Source organism: Acartia tonsa, chromosome 4 (assembly GCF_053477335.1).
Source record: "Acartia tonsa isolate MP-2025a chromosome 4, ASM5347733v1, whole genome shotgun sequence".
Lineage (NCBI taxonomy): Eukaryota > Metazoa > Arthropoda > Copepoda > Calanoida > Acartiidae > Acartia > Acartia tonsa.
In genome coordinates, this window is record NC_137263.1 from 47,039,661 (window position 1) to 47,063,908 (window position 24,248).

Below are 24,248 nucleotides of genomic sequence, written 5' to 3' on the forward strand. Positions count from 1 at the left end.
ATTGTAACAGTGTCTTGATTTAAGTCTTAGATTTGTTCGCTGAACACCTCATGCCTAATTATTCTTGGAATCAATATTCTAAAAATCAAATGCTACTTAAAACATATAAAAACATTTGTCAAAAAAGGTAAACTTTTATCGTGTTTAAATTGGACATAAAGATTTACAGAGAATCAAAAACAATTGGACGATTCTAGCATGCCCAAATTATCGATCAGAGCTATCCGTAACAGACGGATGGATTCTAAATGTAAAAGCTTTGCATTTGACAATAAAACAATAAATCTTTGCTTTATCCAGTCCTACATTTCAATTTAAATTTTCTCTTAATATTAAAACATTAAAATAAATTATTTGAATAATGTATTTTAGAAATTCAAACTTAAAAATTATGAAAATATTAATGAATATTAAATGAGTGTTTTTAGTCTTATTTTTTAATCTGGTACAGACGAAAAGTGTTAAAAAATTCTTCTAAATAACAAATTTTAAAAAGTATTAAAAATATATTGCAAACAAAGTTTAGCTTGAGTTTAACTCATACTTCATTCTAAATGTTAGATTCAAGAAATGTTAGATTCAATAAAAATTGACTGTTTCAGAGTTGCTTGAAAATCATGTTTGATTTCTGAAAAAAATTCTTGAAAAAAAATTTAAACATAAAAAAGGCCTGTTATAAGCAAATCTTTTTTATTCATTTATAAGGCAAAAATAAGATTTCAAAGAATAAATTGAATAGAACTAAGATTGGACGTGGTAGTAAAACAATTGATTATTAGAAAAAAACCACTTTGTTAATTATATATAATGTATTTTATCATAATTCAAAATTATCAAAAAAAGTAATTTAAAATTTTTTTATAAAAAAATATTAAAAAATCATTTATAAGAATAAAAAATTATATTTTTATTATTGGACAAAATTAGATAAGTTGGATTGGCGGTTAAATTCTGGACATTTTTTTCTGTGTTGAAAATAAGATTATAACTATTCAAGTTTTATTAACAATTTTCTGAATGACCTGGCTGGCCCTCTCACAAACTTTACCCGAATGCGAATTTTCCGGTTCGATGCGCAGACATTTGATGCAGGTCTCCAAGGTTGACAACATCTCTTGTATATAATCATGTGACAGGGCTGTCAAGGTATGTTCATCATTATTATTATTATTGTTGGCAACTTGCTTATCATTAGGAGTAATGTTTTCTGTCAGTTGTTTGTAGCAGTGAAGTACCCATAGTGCGGCAGCTTTATCATAAAGGGTGAGTCCATAGAATTGTGAATACCCAGGGTCGAGGACGGAGATTATTCTGAAATAAAAATTAATCATGAAATTTAAAAACACGGGCAACATATGTAGGTTCCAAAGAATTAAAAATTAAATTAATGCCAAGTGGGCTTCGAACAAGCATGACGTTTTTTTATAATTAAACTGTAACTGGCATTAGCATAAATGGTAACGTGTCAGGTTGATTTCGGGGAGGTGTCGTGTTCCTGTTGTGACATCAATAGCAAGAGTAGGGATAATTCCTTGGCCCATAAACAGGCGCAACTAATTAACATGCGCAGTTAGGACTTCCAGACAAGGGTCATGCAAACAAATGGTTGGTTGTTTATCAGGCGAGTGGTCGCTTTACACCGCAATTGATGCGTGCGGAGTATGTTTCAAGGTGCGTGGAGAGGTCTAGAACGCGAAGCGACACCAAGCCCCCCAGAGGCCATGATTAGCTTTATTATTTGACCATCTTTTTAGAAGGTGATAAAACAACAAAACCAGCAGGTTGAGATGTTACAAATTCAAAAATATATACAATTTACTGTCCACCGCTCATTGACTGCTATGCTGGAGCAAAAGGAAGGTAAGAAGTAATAGGTATTTATCACATCGTATTATAGACAGCTTTTCCGCAGATATCAGAATGAATAATTATAAGATTTAAACCAGTTTTGTTAGTCCCGAGGCGCCGAAGGCCTGATCTAACAAAACTGGTATTAATTTTATGATTTTTATTTGAATATTTGTGGAAAATTGTCTGTTATTCGATGCTATACATGATTTTTCAGTATGGCTGAGAACCGGTTGTAATACACAGGATATTAATCGGTTTCGAAGCCATACTGAAAAAGACGTTCTTGGACTTAAGCTATGGTATGAATCTTTAGCCACTATGATAAAAGAGCACAAAACAACATCATCGACTTCAAAGTTATAACAAAAAACATTTCAAATATTTAGTAAAGGCCATTAGACGTTATAATGTAAAAAGAGAAGGCCATTAGTTTCCCTTGAGATATAATAATCCATATTTATGACGAGGCACAGTTTTCTATTGGACATAATCCAGACATTAAATCAGTCAGTTTATTCCCTTTATCACCAGGGATAGAGGGGTCATTGGGCTCTTTATTATTTTAATAAACTGTCCTTAAAGTGACAAACCCCAAACTGTCCAGTTTTGAGCAAGACGATTCCTGTGACGTCATATAAAAAGGGAAGGGGGGGAAGAAAATCTCTTCCCTTTTCTCCCATCTCTTTTGAAGAGATTTTCTTCCCCCCTTCCCTTTTTCTTTCCCGAAACGTATATGACGTAACTGAAATCGTCTTGCTCAAAACTGGACAGTTTGGGGTTTGTCCTCAAAGTTTTCCTGTAAAAAATAGTGTATGTACTATGTAGTTAAATTGCCAATATCCTGTAGATGTGTCGATATTATGTCAGCTATGACAACTTTGTAGAAAAGGTCATTTATCGTCGTTAATACAATTTGATAATGTTGGAGAAATTTACATTGAAACATTTTCTGATAGGGTTTATAAAACACGATCTTTAATTCGTTGGCGCAAACCATTGCGAACTCTTATAACTCGTGATAGGTTTCCATGTACAAACCTACAATGTCAAATTTTTTTCACGAATAATTTAAAGCTCATGTCTTATCCCTTAAGATCCCTGTATATCACCCATTATTTTCCATAATGTAATAACCACATCAGTCCAAAATTCTACAAAAAAAGGATGACAACATAAGTTTAAACAAAATTGTAAGTAAATTTGTTGCAAAACTTCTTAAATACAGGATACTGTTTAAAGACATACTTACATTTTTAGTACTTGATTATAGAGATGCTTCGTTTCTAACATTGTACTTTGTTGAAATATTATTATCCTGATTCAAAGAACAAAAAAACAGATCGAAAAATTAAGTTTTGCAGCTGCACTCTTTTGTTGCTGTTTTTGCTGTAGAGTCTGTTTTTATTTAAATGAGGCAACTCAAGTAGCATTTTTTTATAATCTGCAGCTGAAAAAGAGCAACTACTCCAGCTCTGGCGGCAAAAAGAAAAAAAAGACCATTAAGAGAAATAAAAAAAAATCGCCTAAAAAGTAAAATTTTTCCTGATTTTGCAATTTCTAAAGTTTGTTTTGCAAAAAAGGAAATGTATACTTTGGTTAAAAACTTTGGTTTCATCCCAACAGGGAATTTAAATGTAAAAGTATATGTGAGGGAAAGAGATAGTCACACTGGAAAAACTAGGGGGGGGGGGGGGGGATAATGATGATAAAATCTGAAAATGTGCTGTGTATAGTGTATATATGTACATAAACATACTTTTTATCTAGATTAAAGGGACTCTAAACATTTATGATATTTCTTTTTTTTAAGACTTTGAGTACAGATATGGGGAAAAATAAGAGCATGGTATGGTATCTTTATTCAACCGCTCAATAGGCAACCACTCCATAATTTTCATCAATTGCAGCCTACAAAAAACTGAAAGCAATAGATCAAAAACAAGCCGCAAGCAATTCAACTAAACAGTAAGTTGCAAAAACCTAGATAACCTCTAGAGGACAGGATACACCTCGAGGTCTTACTTTAGTTTAGGTTTGAACCAAATCTTGCTCATAAAGTGCATGACAATGTGGCCAAACGTCCTTCAGATGACCTTACACAAACGATGTCTAGAATTCATAACTGCGCCTGTTTTGAGCCAATATATTCCACCTACTTTAAACATATATGTCGTGCATGAACCTTTTTTAAAGTCTTCAGCTATGACGCGGATTGTTAGGTATGTGGACAATCCACAGTATAACCACAATTGGCAGCTAGAGAAAAGCAGAATTTCATTTTTATTCTTACCTTATTAGGTGATCACAAAGTTCTAACTTTCTAATAGCATCTTTCTTCTTATACATAACCGGTTCCTTCATAATAAAGTTAATGTCGTCGTTACACTGCAACAGCTGTTGAAACACATTACTGCAGTACATCTGGCTCAGAATTCTTTCTACTATCAAAACCTAAACATAAAAATTTGAAATAAAACCATAATAATTGTATGATCATTGCTAGTGGAATATAATACAGTGATTCTGCACATTTTATTGTATGACTGTTTAATGCCAAAACATTTCCCTTGCTTTTACTTTTATAAGTAACCTGTCAAACTGTTGTTATGTTGTTGATGTACAAATTCATTGGATTGTGTCGACTATATGGATTTTAAAAAGTAGTCTTATTTGACGTAATATTGACGAATACTTTTTGACAGTAAAACGTTAGACATACGACTTTGAAGCATTTTTAAAGTGTTTTTAGTTATTTCATTGTTTTATCTAAAACTCAAACAAACGGACTCAAAAAAATTTGAAGCTTTTGAATTAACACCATTAAATAAACTCTAAATTTATCAAAACACAAAGCACTAGCGGCTATACCATTAAAAGCCTCTAGAGTCAATTAAAGTGTAAGGAGGCAAGGTCGGGATTAAGATACCCCAAATTAGTAAAAATCCTTCCATGTAAGTAAAAGTAGCCTAACTGTAACAAAGAACCATATCGGTTCAGCGGTTAGCGAGATCATTCGCTACAGACAAAAGAGCCCTTTATTTAATAGGATGTTAAATCATATATCTAATAATACATTATACATAAGCAATCAAGCAGCTTACAACAAAAAAAACTAAAAGTCTAAGACAGAACTTTCCAGAAATAGTATTTATTTCTTTTATAATAATAATGTATATTATACCCTTTTCAGATGTCAATACCAGCACCAATAAAATAAAATGATATGAGAGAGAAAATAGAAAAGAGTGATTATTGACAATGCTTACTGTAGATATTGGCAGGGATATAAAGGGATATTACAATGGCTGATAAATTGATGTACGTTCCCAATAATGACGCACATAATTACCCCTTCTATAAATTAGAATTAGAGGTTGAAACGTTTAAACACCTAACTTAATAAAACAACCAATCAAAATTCAGTACCCAAAGTCCCCAAATTTGTTAAGCCAACGAATAAGAAAACTAAAAACTTTATTGTAAAACTTTAAGGACTAGTGAAATAAACAGCCTATTGTCCCATTGTCTCTGGGATATTATATATCATTGATATTATATTTTTATAATCATTTCTATTTATAGAAAGGTATTTTTTGGAAGGTATGTATAGTTTTTTTTAGACAAGCATTTAATATTTTAATAAACAATTTTGTGTTTTCAATCAAAGTGCATAGCGAGCACAGAAATTTTTGCCTATGTGGAGTCCTAACACTACGGTATCCTAATCATAATCTTTATCAATCTTTAGATTTTATATACAAGATGCTGTATGGGGGGGGGGGGGGGCAGTGAGCTGTTTATTACACTAGTCCACAAAGTTTTATAATAACGTTTTCTTATTTGTTGGGGATTTTGATTGGTTGGTTTATAAAGTTGAGTGTCCAAACTTTTCAACCACTAATTATAATCTACAAAAGGAGTAAATTTGTGTATTAACATTGAGGATGTACATCAATTTATCGGCTATTGTCTTATCCCTTTATATCCCTGATTATACCTGATAATTATTTGGGTGGAGGATTTGTTTTGTGTCTGTTATAAACTGTTCTAGGTTTTCTATGCTATCATTCACACTTCCCATCTTACACCTTCAATTAAAATTACATTATTGATAAAACTGTAAACAAGGATCATTATATTAATGAATATCGCAGTAATTTACAAACTAGCAGATGCGCCCCTAGCATCTACGTGCTCTGAATTCAAAGGGACAGGAAGGGGCTAGAAAAATAGCTAAAAAGCCTAAAACCTCCACAGGACTTATTTGAAGCTTACCTAAAATAGAGAACCCAATCAGTTCAGTAATTATTAATTCTTAAGTTTCAGACTAAAAACCTTACATATAATAGGATAATCATTTCGCATATTTGTACATCTGTTAAAGTATCAAAAATATGACAACCCAAGCATCACCGACATACTGACAGAACTGCACTAACTGTTATAGAGTAGTTTTGCAAGTAAAGTTTTAAAAAACCAAGTGTCCCTTCGTTAAAATTCTAACTTTTTTAGTATATTTTGAATTCACATAATTTAATCAAATATTTCTAAACTACAAATTCATATAAAATATGATTTGATTATGAAAAATGTAAAAGTTAATGAAAATGAATATTGTATATACATATTCAGTGCTATAATATTGTCAACATAAATTTTCTGGATTAAAATCTTTTTCATTTCCTTTTCATCAACATTTTAAAACTTAAATAACTTTTTCGGCTAAATTAGAATTAAAGTTGAATTCTAGGTTGCGTGATGGTATGTTTTTATTTAATTTAGTTTAAAGTTATTGTGTTTTTAGATTTAAATATTGGTTTTGATTTTAAGCCTTTACGCTATTCCCCCTTTGAATAGGAGCTTGTAGATGCTAGGGACACAGCCGCTATTTCTTTAAAAAGCAACTGATGTTACCCTTAAATTAAAACTATGTGGAGGCTGCCTTAACATACATAAATACAAATAGCTATATCTGCGGTTAGAACAGACATTTTTTACATCCATACATCCATACAGAGTGTGAGGGAATCGAAGCTGTTAAGAACATCATATTCTAATTTAAAAACATTTATTCCATTCTTTCCTCTACTTGATACAAGTAGAATTGTAACTTTTAATTTATTCAAGTTTTAATTAGTGTAGGAACAAACTCAGTTCTGTGTCTAATTTCACTAAACTTTGCCATCCACATTTCAGTTGAAACAGTTGGGAACATGAAACTAAACTTTGCCATCCACATTTCAGTTGAAACAGTTGGGAACATGAAACTAAACTTTGCCATCCACATTTCAGTTAAAACAGTTGGTGACATGAAACTAAAATTTGCCTTCCACATTTCAGTTGAAACAGTTGGGAACATGAAACTAAACTTTTCCATTCTTATTTCAGTTTAAACAGTTGGGAACATGAAACTAAAATTTGCCATCCACATTTCAGTTGAAACAATTTGCCATCCACATTTCAGTTGAAACAATTTGCCATCCATATTTCAGTTTAAACAGTTGGGAACATGAAACTAAACTTTGCCATCCACATTTCAGTTGAAACAGTTGGGAACATGAAACTAAACTTTGACGTCGACATTTCAGTTGAAACAGTTGGAAGCATAAAACTAAACTTTGCCAACGACATTTCAGTTCAAACAGTTAAGAACATAAAACTAAACTTTGCCATCCACATTTTAGTTAAAACAGCTGGGAATATGAAACTAAGTACTCTGTCTGAAAAAGAAGCTCTTTATGGTGTTTATAAGAGATGGGGAAAAGTTAAAGAACTTTTGGCCAAGGTATCCAGAATGATGTCATATTAGTTGGTTATTTTAAAATGACGTCATTCAGAATACTGAGGTGAAACTTTTGAAAATCATCTCCATTTTACATAGACACTCTAAAGAGCTTTGCAGTCGCAACTAACCAAGCGGATTCGAGACAGCTTGGTGGCTTGTAGGAGGAATCAACAATTCCTATCCAAAGCCACCCTCAGCCACATCCCTTCTGAGTCTTAATCAGCCTCAGCCACCACTAGGTGCAGCCATTAAATAATAATAATATACACACCCTCAGCAGCAGCCACCCAAACCACTAACATATGCTGCCGCTCGCTTGAAGGCATTTATGTGAACCCTTGGAAGTACTGTATATTCAAAAACTTTCCAGAAACTTGCTTGAAATACACACGTTGTAACGGACTAAAAGACTTGCAAACGGACAGACAAAGTAAGGTGTAATATATCTTTGCTATTACTACTAATATTATACAATTTTTATAATATTCTTAATGATATTCATTCAATTTACATGTTGAATGGATGTTGGTTTCATAGCCGTAACTGTTTAAGAACAGCCGTTGTACACTTTGTTTTACTTATACAAAACAAAACAGAAATTGTTACACAATTGAAAATATTTTTTATAATAAACAAATATTTTTATATAATCGGAGATTGAAATTCTACTAAAATCATGAACTTTAAGTAATACAAGAAACGAATAATAAAATGTTTAGCCCTTACCCTATTGACTCCCTTGATCCCAAAACTACCAAAAATATATTTCGTAAGTTCAGTATTTATTCCAGTATGGCTTTGAAACCGATTAATATCCGCTGGATTAGAATTTGTTCTCGGCCATACTGAAAAATCCTAATTAGCATCGTTTTGTTGACAATTTTCCAAGAATATTAGAATGAAAATCATAAAATCGGTCGCAAGTGGTTAACAAAACGGTTTTAATCTTTAAATGTTTTCATTTTAATATTAAAGGAAAGCTGTTTATATACGATGCGATAAATAGATATTTCTGATTGGTTCCCTTTAACACTTTTTTGCTTTATAATTTTAATAGCAGATAATGGACATATGGACAGTGTGCATTTATTATTAGTTGGATCTTACACCAGATTATCATTTACTTTACTCTAACAAAAAGAAACTTGCAACTGGCTAACATAACAATTTAATTTTGCGCATTTTTAAAAACTATTCCGGTGATATTTTAAGTAAAAGAATAAAGCTGCAATAAAATTTACCTTGTACTTTCTAATAGATTAGAGACCATAGTATTTTGAATATTAAGTTGACACTGTGTACAAGTCCAAGTATTATTTTCACTCAACACCAGAACGCCTAAAATATAGTTGATTAGAATATAACCCAGACGGGCTTCCACCCACTAACTCCACCAAGCGGGGACCTATTTTCTCTAAGAGACTAACCTTTTGGCAAAATCAAGAGCGGGTTTTCAACCCTCTTGAAATAAACTATCACTTCTGTTGTTGTCTTTGTAATTTTCCCCTAAAGCTCACACCCCTCAAGTAGGTGTCAAATATTTTAGGTGTTCTTCGCGCAACAACCGGGCAAAACCCTGTGCAAGCCACTGATTGAATAACTTCAATGAGAATTATAATGTACCATAGAATTCACCCAGCTGTGCGAAAAGCTTACCAATCTTTGATTGGCTAAAGAATTCTCACCTCCAATCTCCGTGTGCATCAAAATTCTAATTGCAGAAAATCAGGGCATACAATACATAAGGTGTTATGTGTTATGTTTACAGAGTAGTGTATAACTATCTTATTGAGTTTATAACACAAGAAGGAAGCTTTATATAACGTCTATAAAAATGATGTCATACTGGCCTACCATTGGTCAATTAAAAAGAATACTGGCCTGCCATTGGCAATTTAGTCTGTGTATTGGCCTCTTATTAGTCATTTGTATTGTATAACGTCATTTTTTTATAATTAGATTCCAAAAGTAGAGTTACCTGACTTTGGACAGGACGGGCAGAGAACAGAACTGATGTAGGTATTTAGTTCTGTCGGATCTGTACATCTGGCACAGGAACAGGTAAAGAACCAGAGATTTCTAAAAATATTGACAAATAAGAGAGTTTTAAATTATATTTATTGTCCGACTATGATATAATGAAATGCCTGATCTATCACTAGCGCCTCTAGGGCACTTGAAGAGGGGGGGAGTTGAATTCGATAATCCAATTTTTATTTTAGATTTTGAAAGAAAAAATAAACAAATTTTTGGGGGGAGATTTCTTTAGTTAAAAAAAAAAACAATTTTTTTTTGTAGAGAAAAGGGGAAGGTAGTTTAGGGCTTATGAGAAACTTCCCTGTAAAGGAGAACCATATCGGTTCAGCTGTTAGCGAGACCCCTTGGTAAAAACAGACAGACAAACAGAAACTCATTCTTTTACTTTGCTATGAGGATTTCAAGTGTGCAATTGCCTTTTTGTCTTTAAAAATCTCCAAAATGGTTGTTTTCACCTGCTATAAAATTATTGAGTAAATCCATCATATATAGGTATAGTATAAAAGCTCTATTATTTTAGTCCAGTCATTTAAGTTTTACTACAGGTAGACAGAAAAATTATATTTTTTTACACTTTGAGGACAAATTTTCCGTTAACGCCCCTAGCCTCTTGGATCCAAGGTCAAAAAGAATGGATGCGATCCACCAAATTATTTTTTTGATCAAGAAAAATGAAAGAAAAGATTTTTTATGGGTAGGTATATTTTTTAGGTGCCATATCTCTGGGGGTAATTAACTCCAATAATTTAAAACCCTCTTGGTGTAACGATCAGTCCAGCCGTTTGCGTGATATTAATGGAGATACAGACGTATAAGCATACAACCAGCTGATTTAGTATTTAAGATTACATTAAGGACAAATTTATCAATTTTCCTACCTTAATTTTTCTTGTCTTTGAGCTGTGCAAGAAAGCAGACTTGTGTAGGTTATTGTAATCTCTTCTCCCTATATCAAAACTTAGTATAACAGTGCCTTCGTCCCTAGCTTCTAGTGCCTGCAAGGTGAATAAGGACCTTGGTTCATCGTTCATTTGAACTGAACGTGTTGTTATAGTCTATTAGGTTCAGTAACACTCAAAAGACAACCTATCCTTTGATTGCACAACCTTGGAAGTCTTGACTGTGCATGGTAATGAGTTGCACCAATTTATGACCAAGGTATTCTCCCCTACAATAACTATTAGTGTCACGTACCGGACATAGTAGCCTTATTTGCCATTTTTAGTGTCTCCAGTGTAACCTGGCATGGTCAAGACTTGAACCAGACACCTCTCAGAATTTTATGCAAAAATTATTAAACCTTTTCAATCTGTTTAAATACAAGAAAAATATTTTTCTGTTCTAAGATATTTTTTATCCCCCCCCCCCCCCCCTCCTAAAGACTTTAATCTTATTTAGTTATTTCAGTTTACTGGTTATCTAATTTATAATTCTTTTGCAATATGGATGGATGGATGGATGGATGACACATAAATGTGTAAAGATGAGGTCATCATACGGTAACATAATCATCTTTTATGTCGGCTATAAAATCTAGATTCATCACCAAATATCCACACAAACTTTCTTACAAAACTTTTACACACAGAGTTCAAATAAATCGGGGAGTTAGAAGCTGCGATATATAGTTTCAGACAGGGTTGTCAACTTTATACATATTAAAACAGGGTGGCCAAATTTTAAAAATTTTACACACAAATATAGAATTTCCTATGACTATTCTGGATCATGGAAAGAAAACGAAGTAGTGGATTTCGTCGTTTTTTCACAGTAGCTTTTCTCCTATCTCTAGTTCATGTGGGGGACCTAACCCTGCGGGGTAATCACTAACATTTACCTAACCTAACCTAAAATAACCTGTCAAAAGCTATTGTAAAACTACGACGAAACCCACTACTTCGTTTTCTTTCCATGATCCACTATATGATCCATGGCTGTAAACTAGATATTTTAATAACAGAATGTTCACAAAAAAATCAGCTGCCAAAATGAATAAGTAGACAAGTAAATCCCCATTGAAAAATTCGAATTCATGGCTCTGTTCTTCTATAAGCTATTATAGAAGAACAGAGCCATGATTGCTAGGGGCCCCGCCACTAGTATCCTATGACTAGTAAGGTTTTTTTTTGTCTGTAGCTTATCATTTCAATATCTACAGAACTTACAGAATTCTCTTGTTAGGAAAGCTTCAAACAGGTCCTGGGATGGTTTTAGGCTATTCCTACTACTGCAACGTCCCTAGATGCTAGTGGCGCAGCCGCATGAATATACATGTATAGTAGGTAACTATGCATCATAAGTTTCCGTATTGGCAAATATTCTATATGAAAACTTGACTAAATTTATTCACCATATCATAACCACTCTTTCATTCATACCTGTATATATTTTGTCATATACATGAAAGGAGACTATATTCATATTTTTGATGCACTACACAATATGAATGGATCATTTATATATTATAAGCTGCTGTGCCCCTAGAGGTTCCTCGCCTAAAACAGATATAAATCCAACCAGTACCCCGCATTGTAAAGGAGACCTATATCGGTTCAGCAGTTAGCAAGATCCTTCAGAACACAAAGAGACAGACAGCCTTCCTGTTACTTTTATTTCAGTGTTTGTGCATGTCTTCTGTCTGTCTGTCATTCTGTAATGTTACAGGGATGCAACTTTTAATGTTTCGGATCTTTAAGGATTTTATTTGTCTTCATTCTATCTCAATGTTTTAAAGTTTGACCAAATATTTTGCTTATTATGACTTAATCAACCTTTTTTACGACTTTTCAGAAGATTTTACCTTATCTAATCTTAGGATTACAAAAGTATAGTTGTAATTTCAAGTCAAAATAAATTATTACCTTTAAAATTTTCTTTTGAGCATAAACTTCAATTGTATTTCCTTAAATTAAATATTTTTTATTGATAAATTAATTATTTTATGAGTTAGTATTTTTTGTCTGTAGCTTAAGAACTCGACAACTGTTTTGTAAAAAAGCCAAAAGGAGAATTAGAACAAAGTAAAATAGAGTAGCTTTAAACAAAGAGGTCAAATCAATTTACTAATATTTAATTAATAAACAATTCATAACTTTTAAAAAATATATTCCAAAAATTAGTAGATTACAAAATATAGTAAGCAAATTAATAAAGAAATAACAAAAAAATATTCAGCTTTATAGAAGAACCAGTTGGTATAACAGCTGTTTTCCTGAAATATGTATGTATAAAAATAAGGTAAAGTAGGTGAATCAAGCAGTGTACTTGGTCAGTTTTTAGACAAATTAAAAGAACTATTAACAATAAATCCGCTAAAGGCAGAAGTAATGCTAATAAATACAAATAATTTAAATAAAAATTAGATCAAGCAACTAAATCAGATATTAAGGATCTACCACTCAACCATAAAATTAAGAATCAGGGAATTACTTCACTACACTAAAATAATCAAGGTGTTACTTCAAAACAGCAAAATATATTATTGCTAGATGCACAAACTGCTTTGATCAATATTTTTTTTAATTAATCCTTTTTCTCTTATCAAAATTCACTTTAAATAAGGAGTTTATAAGACTAAATGACTGTAAATGTGTATTAGATGACAAAAAGGCCTACACTAATACCTAACTAAGCTAACAATTTACTATCTTCCTTACCCAAAAATTGGTCCCTCTGGGCTGTAATCATGTTCAGGAAGGCCTCCATAGCTTAGCTGATCAACATTTAGTGGCTCAAACATCCTTTTTCTGAATTGGTTTAACCTTTATAAAATACAAATTGATTAATTTAACCCCCCCTCTTTATCAAAGAAAACTTAAATTAGTATTTAATAAGCAAAAACTAGGAGAAATTAAGTAAAATTAATCTAAAGACAAACAAAAACAATTTAAATATAATATTACTATAAACTAAATTCACTGTGTTGTGACCACACTGTTTACTCGTGTAGAGAACGAAACGAAATGTGGTATTTGAACCGCGCGTTGAATAAAACGTAAACAAGGGAAAACCGGAAACCGGTTTTAGAGTACAAAAAGTCGGAAAATTAATTTTTTGATAAAATGCGTAAAAATACCTATTATTTAACATATAAAGTTTTTTCTTTCCTTAATTAAAATTTCAAAATTACATAGAGTATTCATAAAAATAGATTGGAAATCGTCGAAAGCCAGGTATTTCTCGCTAATTATAAAACAACAACTACTAAATCAATAGATTTTACCATTTTAGGAGGGCCTCCCCTAGGTCAAAGGGGGTGTTTTTAGGCTATTTGATTTTTAGATTTAGGGTTTTTAATTGTTTTATGCCATTTTCTGCCCCTTCAAATACAGATACCCTGTTGTAGTTATAAAACGTAACTGAGCTACTAAAACAAGGGCAACTATGTAACTTACAAGCAAAGCCGTTTGAAAATATATTTATGAGAAATATAAATATCTAATAATCTAAACCTACACATACAAGGTACGTAGGGATACAGAATAAAATGACTATCATTGTAATCAAATATAGAAAAATAACTGTAGACCAACGAACTTTACACTGTTGCAGGTTAGATTTATTTATTAGAGAGAAACACTCATTTTTACCTTTGACGACGTGTCTTGCATTGTAAGTACACGAATGGGACATGAAGGCAAACACTGGGAAAAATCCGCGTCCATGGTTTCCAATAGTCACACTAAATAACAACAGTATATAATTGTTTTTTTTCTTAAAATAAGATAAATTTAAAGAGGACGAACGAAAGCAAGTGATTAGGAGTACCTTCCAGCAATGAACTAAAGTTTTTTCTTTCAGATTATACGTTTCACTATTAATGCTTATTAACGAAAAAATGATGTTTTATCACTTTAAGTTGAAGAAAAGTAAAAAATGTCCATTGTTTTAGTCGAACTTCAATCAAACATTTTGTTGAGTTCAAGGTGTCTTTATTTGTCGATCGTCAAATGCTGAAAAAGAAATCGAGTTTTTATTCATCAGTATAAAAGCACTTGGCTGGACCTTGTACCAGGCTCATATTTAGGAAGAGGAACTACGTGTGGATGTAAGTTCATCTTTTACCTATGAGTGGATAGTACGGCAGCTGCAAATGTAAGGTCGTCCTCTGTAAAGCCAAGGTCAGCCATGCCACAGAATTTTAAACACAGCCCAGTAATTCGTAAACTCTCCTCTGTAATAAGGTTTTAAATTGATTTAGATAAACAATTATTTTTTTATTTAAAAGATATTATGGCCACTTTCGGGCTCTAAGCTATATACGGGGTAAAAGCCTAACCTAACCTAAAATACGTTGATTTTTCCCCCAAATGTTTATAATCTGAATTCTAAAATGTTTGTTAGTTCGTCTAGTTTCAAGCGGTCGAAGTTGACCGCTTCACAACTTTCAAAACTGGCCGACATTCAAAATTTTTGAATAGCTTTACTAATATGTTCAAAAACTAACACTTCATATTAATTGTTTTGTACAGAAAATTAAACATTTGTGGAAAAGGAAATAATTGTTGTATATTTTATGTCAGGGAGGGTGGGAACATTGGGCTGTTATTTACACTAGTCCCCAAAGTTTATAATAACGTGTTCTTATTCGTTTACATTACAATTTTGGGGACTTTTGATGAACTTTGATTGGTTAATTCATTAAGTTGAGTGCCTAAACGTTTCAACCACTAATTGTAATCTACAATCATTTAAGACATACATCAATTTATCGGCCATTGTCTCATCCCTTTAGATCCCTGTTTTTATGTACTGGACTAGAATTGCAGACGCCAAAAAAAAACACAGAAACCCACTCATACACAGACTACAATAAAAACCTACACAGACACACACCAACACACACACGTACACACCACACACACACAAACACTCACACACGTTCACACCACACACACACTTACACACAAACAAACACATACACACACACACACTCACACATATACAGACTTGTTAAAGTTTATGGTGGTATGGTGAAGATGATTTATGAAACAGAATTGTTTTACACAAAATCCACCAATTTCAACCAAAAAAAACTAAACTTACATATCAAAAAACTATTCTATACAATTAGATTTAGTAAATTGATTAACAAATTTTTTTTCTCTGTAACCTCAACAAAGCAAATTTTGTTTAAATTAAAAATAGCTACAAATAAAACACTTTAATATAAAGAGAAGTGTGTACAAAAAAAGATTAATGTTTGAAAATGTATAATATATGTAGCGACGTTTCCCTCATATTACAAAAGGACCATAAAATAATTTGAAATAATATTTTTCTTATGCCTATTTTAGGTTAGGGCCACGCAGTGTTGAAGCCCCTGACATAGGAAAGTAATATGTTTAAAAAAAATAATTAATTTTAATTGAATTATGCGGTGAAAAATGAATTAAACGACATTATAGTTAAAGTGTATAAACACTTTGTTTATATACCACAATTGCAGTGTTTTCACATAGTCGCAAATACAAAAAAAGGAATAAAAATCTAAATAATATATTCTTAAAACTTATTAATATGTAAGTAATACTTTTTTTATACGAAAAAAGGCAACAGAAGTCAACTTAAAATAATTTAAAATGGTATATTTTGTAAAATTGATGAAAAAAACATTATTTAGTTCTGATTTTAGCTGTCTCTCTTTATCTTTCTCTATCCCTCATTCTCTCTTACTCTCTCTCTCACTCTCACTCTCTCTCTCTCTCTCTCTCTCTCTCTCTCTCTCTCTTTATCTTTCTCTATCCCTCATTCTCTTGCTCTCTCTCTCTTTATCTTTCTCTATCCCTCATTATCTCTCACTCTCTCTCTCTCTCTCTCTCTCTCTCTCTCTTTCTCTCTCTCTCTTTATCTTTCTCTATCCCTCATTCTCTCCCTCTTTATCTTTCTCTATCCCTCATTCTCTCTCTCTCTCTCTCTCTCTCTCTCTCTCTCTCTCTCTCTCTCTCTCTCTCTCTCCTTCTCTCTTTATCTTTCTCTATCCCTCATTCTCTCTCTCTCTCTCTCTTTCTCTCTCTCTCTCTCTCTCTCTCTCTCTCTCTCTCTCTCTCTCTCTCTCTCTCTCTCTCTCTCTCTCTCTCTCTCTCTCTCTCTCCTCCTTTCTTTCTCTTTTTATCTTTGTATGTAAACAGAATTACTTGATACATATAATTGACGAACCCCAAACTGTCCTACTTTGAGAAAGACGATTCCAGTGACGTCATATACGTTTCGGGAAAGAAAAAAGGAAAGGGGGGAAGAAAATCTCTTCAAAAGAGAGGAGAGAAAAGGGAAGAGATTTTCTTCCTCCCTTCCCTAAACGTATATGACGTCACTGGAATCGTCTTTCTCAAAGTGGTACAGTTTGGGGTTCGTCATATAAGACGTTTACATAAAGCAGCTGCGCTTCAACAAAATATGTTGAAGAACGTATGAACTCCAAATTCCTTTCCCCCCGCAAGAACCCCCTAAGAATAAGTACTAAAAAATGCTAATAAATATTTTAAGAAGTTCATTTTTCAGAGCTTGTTTGTTCTAAATTCAGGGAGGCTTTTTTCTCCTGACAAATTTAGGTAATTAATGATACATAATGGTACATACTACATATGAGAACCTCAATTTTGCTATATATTTTGTTTAAGTGGTTTACAGTGAAAAATTAAGGAAACGCACATTAAAAGTCTAGAAGCACGTTGGATTATTGCAGCTTGCTAGAAAAATTATTAGGTGGCTTGTGGTGTAATTTTATTCTAAAATTGCTAATATGCAAGATACTTGTTATAGATGGCGTAATTGATCTTTTGAATAAGTTCCCTTCATAAAAGATTTTTGTGTCTATAGATGAAGTGTAAAGTAGCCTTTTTTTCTCTCAAATATGTAGCTATATTTGTATTTTTTTGTCCGATTTTTATTCTTTTGGATTTTAGTATATTCAATTATCTTATTTGCATATCCTAGCCGTATTTTTGTCTGATTTAAAAACAATTAGGCCAATAACATTAGAATTTATTTCCAGTATCGCTTCAAAACTTATTAATATCCAGTGAATTAGAACTGGTTCTCTCTCAGCAATACTGAACAATTATGTGTAGCATCGTATTATATCCAGTTTTCTACAAATATGAAAATAAACAATCATAATGACTAAAAACAAGTTTTTTTAAACCCGTGTGTTCGGTTTTAATCTTATTATTGTACATATTGATATCCGTTATTACAGACAATTTTCCATGAATATCAAAATAAAAATCATTAAATTAAATTTTGTTAGCCCGGGCCTTCGGCCTCTAGGGCCTAACAAAATGGCTTTAATCTTATGCTTTTTCTATTTAATATCCACGGAAAGCTGTCTATGATACGATATGATAAATAACTATTACCGTAAAGAAGCTGAGGATTGACCTGTTCCCTGTCTTCCTGGTGATTCTTGTGCAGTCTAATTATCCTCCAAAGATCTGGGTCCCTACAATCAATAATATTATCTATAATACAAAGTAGCTTGATGTCTGTCTGTCTGTCTGTCCGTCCGTCCGTCTGAAGCTTAAGATCTCGGTAACCACTGGACCGAGTGGATTCTACTCTTCAGGGTATATAACTATCTGTCCTGTAGTGGTTTTAAGCTATTTTCTTGGGGGGTGGGACACCCCCAACCCCCCCAAAAATGAAAATTTCCCCCCTATTTTTTTTTTGCAGAAGATTTCCTTGGTCCTTTTTTTATGCAGAAGATTTCCTTGGTCCTTTTACGAATTTCGCAAAATTTTTTTTTTTGATCTACTCTTGGGGCAAAGCCTTTAGATGCTAGGGGCGAAGGCGCTTGTTTATTATAAAGTAGTAAGGTTTTTTGTCTGTATCTTAAGATTTGAATAACTACTGAACCGATATGATTCTCCTGTAAAGTGAAGCTTCTTAGAGGTCCTTAGATGGTTTTTAAGCTATCTTATTGTTATAAATAAGTCTTAGGCTATTCTTCTGCCCTCCATATCCCTCCGAATAAGAGCCCCTAGTATATTCTATATTACCAGGGGAGGCAAAATGTGAAAAATTGTCTTTTGTACAGCTGTTTTTATAAAACATCTAAGTAAAAAATACAGTTAATTAAATGTGCTTCGTCATCTGACTTCGTTTGTCTGGGCTTTGATCCATAGTAGAAATACTTTATTTTGTAAATATTTTTAAAAATCCTTTTGAGCTGCACAGCTGGGAATAGATGCTGCTGAATTTAATTAAAGTTGCGGCTGTGGCTGAGGCTAACATGATTTTATTAAGGATTAGTCTGAGTGGGACTATACATTCATACTGCAGCTGCTGCTAACCTATTTTTAATAAGGATTAGTCTGAGTGGTACTAAACATTCATACTGTGGCTACTGCTAACCTGTTTTTATTAAGGATTAGTCTGAGTGGGACTATACATTCATACTGTGGCTACTGCTAACCTGTTTTTATTGAGGATTAGTCTGAGTGGGACTATACATTCATACTGTGGCTACTGCTAACCTGATTTTATTCAGGATTAGTCTGAGTGGGACTATACATTCATACTGTGGCTACTGCTAACCTGTTTTTATTAAGGATTAGTCTGAGTGGGACTATACATTCATACTGTGGCTTTTGCTAACCTGTTTTTATTAAGGATTAGTCTGAGTGGGACTATACATTCATACTGTGGCTACTGCTAACCTGATTTTATTCAGGATTAGTCTGAGTGGGACTATACATTCATACTGTGGCTACTGCTAACCTGTTTTTATTAAGGATTAGTCTGAGTGGGACTATACATTCATACTGTGGCTGCTCCTAACCTGTTTTTATTAAGAATTAGTCTGAGTGGGACTATACATTCATACTGTGGCTACTGCTAACCTGATTTTATTCAGGATTAGTCTGAGTGGGACTATACATTCATACAGTGGCTGCTGCTAACCTGTTTTTATTAAGGATTAGTCTGAGTGGGACTATACATTCATACTGTGGCTACTGCTAACCTGTTTTTATTAAGGATTAGTCTGAGTGGGACTATACATTCATACTGTGGCTTTTGCTAACCTGTTTTTATTAAGGATTAGTCTGAGTGGGACTATACATTCATACTGTGGCTACTGCTAACCTGATTTTATTCAGGATTAGTCTGAGTGGGACTATACATTCATACTGTGGCTACTGCTAACCTGTTTTTATTAAGGATTAGTCTGAGTGGGACTATACATTCATACTGTGGCTGCTCCTAACCTGTTTTTATTAAGAATTAGTCTGAGTGGGACTATACATTCATACTGTGGCTACTGCTAACCTGATTTTATTCAGGATTAGTCTGAGTGGGACTATACATTCATACAGTGGCTGCTGCTAACCTGTTTTTATTAAGGATTAGTCTGAGTGGTACTAAACATTCATACTGTGGCTGCTCCTAACCTGTTTTTATTAAGGATTAGTCTGAGTGGGACTTTACACTCATATTGTGGCTGCTGCTAACCTGTTTTTTATTAAGGATTAGTCTGAGTGGTACTATACATTCATACTATGGCTGCTGCTAACCTGTTTTTATTAAGAATTAGTCTGAGTGGGACTATACATTCATACTGCAGCTGCAGCTAACCTGTTTTTATTAGGGATTAGTCTGAGTGGGACTATACATTCATACTGTGGCTGCTGCTAACCTGTTTTTATTAAGGATTAGTCTTAGTGGGACTATACATTCATACTGTGGCTACTGCTAACCTGTTTTTATTAAGGATTAGTCTGAGTGGGACTATACATTCATACTGTGGCTGCTGCTAACCTGTTTTTATTAAGGATTAGTCTGAGTGGGACTATACATTCATACTGTGGCTACTGCTAACCTGTTTTTATTAAGGATTAGTCTGAGTGGGACTATACTTTCATACTGTGGCTGCTGCTAACCTGTTTTTATTAAGGATTAGTCTGAGTGGGACTATACATTCATACTGCAGCTGCAGCTAACCTGTTTTTATTAGGGATTAGTCTGAGTGGGACTATACATTCATACTGTGGCTGCTGCTAACCTGTTTTTATTAAGGATTAGTCTTAGTGGGACTATACATTCATACTGTGGCTACTGCTAACCTGTTTTTATTAAGGATTAGTCTGAGTGGGACTATACATTCATACTGTGGCTTTTGCTAACCTGTTTTTATTAAGGATTAGTCTGAGTGGGACTATACTTTCATACTGTGGCTGCTGCTAACCTGTTTTTATTAAGGATTAGTCTGAGTGGGACTATACATTCATACTGTGGCTACTGCTAACCTGTTTTTATTAAGGATTAGTCTGAGTGGGACTATACTTTCATACTGTGGCTGCTGCTAACCTGTTTTTATTAAGGATTAGTCTGAGTGGGACTATACATTCATACTGTGGCTGCTCAATGCTGTAATCCCCAATAGATGGAAACCTGTAACACATTATATGGGTATAAATTCATATTTTTAAAGGTCGCTGTAAAAAAGGGATATACTCAAAAACGCCTTCATTCTTGTAATTTCATCGATTATTAAGAAATTTGGAATACTTAGAATCCAACCCAACCCCTTTTATGTTCTATATTTGTTTGGAATACTTTCTTTTATTATTCCCGATTTAAACAATTTTTTTTTCTCTTCCTCCTCATTCCCTGTAATAAAATGATTTAATAACTTTATGTATTTACAACAAAATACTGAAGCAACGATTTCTAAGGGTCATTATCCGTCAAAGTATTATATAACGGGTTTTAAACCGCAATGTATAACAAAACCAAAAACTGCAGGGATCTAAAGGGATAAGACAATGATGGACGATAAATTGATTTACATTCCCAATGATAACAAACAAAATTACCCTTTTTGTAAGTTCGATTAGTTGTTGAAACGTATGGACACTCAACTAATTGAACCAACCAATCAACATTCAATTAAAGTACAAAAGGTTGTTAAGCTTAGGAATATTACTAGTGTAATAAACAGCCCAATGTTTCCTACCTCCATTGTTTCACCTACAAGAATTAAAATATCGAACCTTGGAAAAACCGAACACTCATTTTCTGTGTGGTAATCCATATTTGTACAAGTTTCTGAGCACATGGGATAGTTACAGGATGGACAGCAGTAGGTACCAGTCACAGACACCAGGCAACCCAAACACACAGGCTTCGTCTTTTGCTTCGGACCTGGCAACATTTGAAACACCTTATAATGCCTTTCCAAAAAATAACGTCATACAATACAAATAACCAATGGCAGGACAGTATATATTTTACCATTGGTCAATTATAATGTATACTGGCCTATCATTGGTCATTTGTATTGTATGACGTCATTTTTTAGATGCATCGAAATATGTATGTAGTACAGTAATCAAACAATTGTATATTCCAGAAATACGGCAGATTGTAGATAATTAATATATCATATTATTAAAAATTACAGCGCAAAAATTCACTGAACATACTATGCATGTTAAGAATTAATTTCTACCTATTCCAGCGGATTCATCACTTATCAATAATTCTAATGGCTCTACATCCCTACAAATATAAAAATAATGATGTAAAAAGTGCAGTAATGATACAGTACAGCATCAGAGTGAAGGATTACGAAGAGAGAGGGGACAATTGGTAGTTTATTACACTAGTCCCCAAAGTTTTATAATAAGGATTTCTTATTCGTTGACTTGACAACTTTGGAGACTTTAGTGAATTTTAATTGGTTGCTTCATGAAGTTGAGCGTTCAAACGGTTCAACAACCAATTTTAATCTACAAAAGGGGTAATTTTGTGTATTATCATTGGGAATGTACATCAATTTATCGGCCATTGTCTTATCCCTTTAGATCCCTGGAGGGGTAACACTTGAAGTCATGGAAATCTTCAGACATCTATCTTTAACAGAAGGCAAGAGAAACAGCCCCTCAAAATGTTATTACTGACAATACGAACTTGATTACAAAAATTGTGAGAATATGAAAACTTTATGAAATTACTTGCTTATTAGGACTTCTCAGACAACGGTCATCCAATCAAAGGTTTGGTTGTCTGTTGGATGTTACCTAACCTAATATCCTTGGGTGTTAGAGTATAGCATCCCATTACACGCGGATGATGCTCTGGATTTTCTAGATTATCATTTAAAAATCGAAGAAGAATCCTGCCCTTACGTTTTAAAGGTAAAAGTGAAAGTAATAACCTGGTAGCTACCACATATCTTCCCTTGTTAGCACATTTCTAAAATAAAACAAAATTTATAAAAATAAGAAAAAATGATAAATTCAATATGCATGTGAAGATACAGGATGTCTATCTGTGTGTCTGTCTGTACCGAGGGATCTCGCTAACCGTTGAAACCGTTGATGGTTCTCCCTAATGGTGTAGCTTCTATAAAAGATCATGAAGGTTTGTAATTTTTTGAGACATTGCACCTAGAAAAGTAAATTCTACCTCCCCCCCCCCCCCGCCAAACTTTTACTTTTTCTTTACAAAACTAAAATTGGGGAAGGGAAGGGGGGTTGAACTTGTCTTGTCCCTAAAATTTATTAGCTTCAAAGGTAGATTTTATACATGAACTTTGTAGGAAGGGCAATTAACATACTTCTACTATTGTACTATCCCTCCGTTTAGCCCTGATTTAAAAATAAAATGTAAGAGTATAAATGGTTATACCTGGATTTTAAAAGGTAGACAGGTTTGGTTAAACCTGTGTTTGGATAGGTGATACTGTGAACAAAAATATATTTGGTTGCACTCGTTGCAGGTTTCACTGCAAGCATCTCCACAAAGAAAACAAGATCCACTCATTTCAAAAGGGTTTCTAAAATTTAGTTCAATAAAAAATTTTTGAAAGTTTTTTTTCAATTGCCATGCTTTTACGCATTAATTTGAAAGTTTTCTTTTTAAAGTTGCCCTGCTTATATGCAAGCAAAGCAGCTATACCTACTTGTTAAAAGTGTCGATTCTATTTATATTTGTCTTAGATTAAGTTTTTTTAATTACCAATTCATCTCTAACTTTTGATGCTGTACTTGCCTCTCAGAGCCCTGTACTCGAATTGGGAAGGAGAGTAGGAGAAAGTATAAAACCATACCGTAACCTAAATGAAGCTTCTCCTCGGTGGTTAGCGAGATCTTATCAGACAAACAAAGTTATATTATAGAGTAACAAGAATAATTCTAACTATTCAATCTATTTTGACCGCTATGCAAGTCTGCTACCTTTCTATTGTTTACATTCAATGCAAAACAGCTGATTATACATAGGCTAATGTTTATTTGTAGAAGCATAAGAAGCTTTCCTATGTCTTTTTAGCTTTCTAAATCAATTGTTTAAATTTAAGAGATGGTGATGCGATTTACTTTTAGAAAAAAAATAACATTATCCTTTGAACAGGATGTCAGTCTGTCTGTCTTAATAGATCGCTAACCGATAGACTGATATGGTTCTCTTTTACAGTCAAGGTTTTTACATTTCCCGGCGGGGTATTGGAGAGGGTATCTCCATCCAACCTCCGTAAAGAAATCACCCACGAAAAAAATACTAAAGCAATAAAAAAGGATAGAAAAGATTGGACATTGTTAGATTGTGTAACCCAATAAAGTACTAATAAAATTGC

At 33.2% G+C, this 24,248-nt stretch overlaps 1 protein-coding gene and 1 long non-coding RNA gene across 2 annotated transcripts; both read right to left on the reverse strand.

Moving 5' to 3' along the window:
* Positions 1–457: 457 nt before the first annotated feature.
* LOC145318351 (SET domain-containing protein SmydA-8-like) lies at positions 458–23,446 on the reverse strand. Its single transcript, XM_080159648.1, has 15 exons — positions 23,303–23,446; positions 22,830–22,867; positions 22,122–22,171; positions 21,664–21,814; positions 20,978–21,061; positions 18,031–18,113; positions 14,738–14,846; positions 14,263–14,354; positions 12,535–12,575; positions 10,552–10,619; positions 9,615–9,715; positions 8,878–8,974; positions 5,849–5,939; positions 4,142–4,302; positions 458–1,311 (listed from the first exon to the last, which is right to left on the reverse strand). The coding sequence occupies exons 1-15, from the start codon at positions 23,435–23,437 to the stop codon at positions 993–995; spliced, it is 1,620 nt and encodes a 539-aa protein (XP_080015774.1). The 5' UTR covers positions 23,438–23,446; the 3' UTR covers positions 458–992.
* On the reverse strand, positions 12,762–13,639 carry LOC145318350 (uncharacterized). Its single transcript, XR_013879315.1, has 2 exons — positions 13,330–13,639; positions 12,762–12,884 (listed from the first exon to the last, which is right to left on the reverse strand). It is a non-coding gene; the product is annotated as an uncharacterized LOC145318350 (long non-coding RNA).
* Positions 23,447–24,248: the final 802 nt, after the last annotated feature.

Excerpts from the sequence above, each read along its gene's own strand:
- LOC145318351 (XM_080159648.1), bottom strand. The coding sequence starts at position 23,437 with ATGAGTGGATCTTGTTTTCTTTGTGGAGATGCTTGCAGTGAAACCTGC. Across the intron at positions 21,815-22,121 it reads TGATGAATCCGCTGGAATAG|GTCCGAAGCAAAAGACGAAG; the intron begins GTAGAAATTAAT and ends AAATGTTGCCAG. Across the intron at positions 9,716-10,551 it reads CAAAGACAAGAAAAATTAAG|AAATCTCTGGTTCTTTACCT; the intron begins GTAGGAAAATTG and ends CAATATTTTTAG.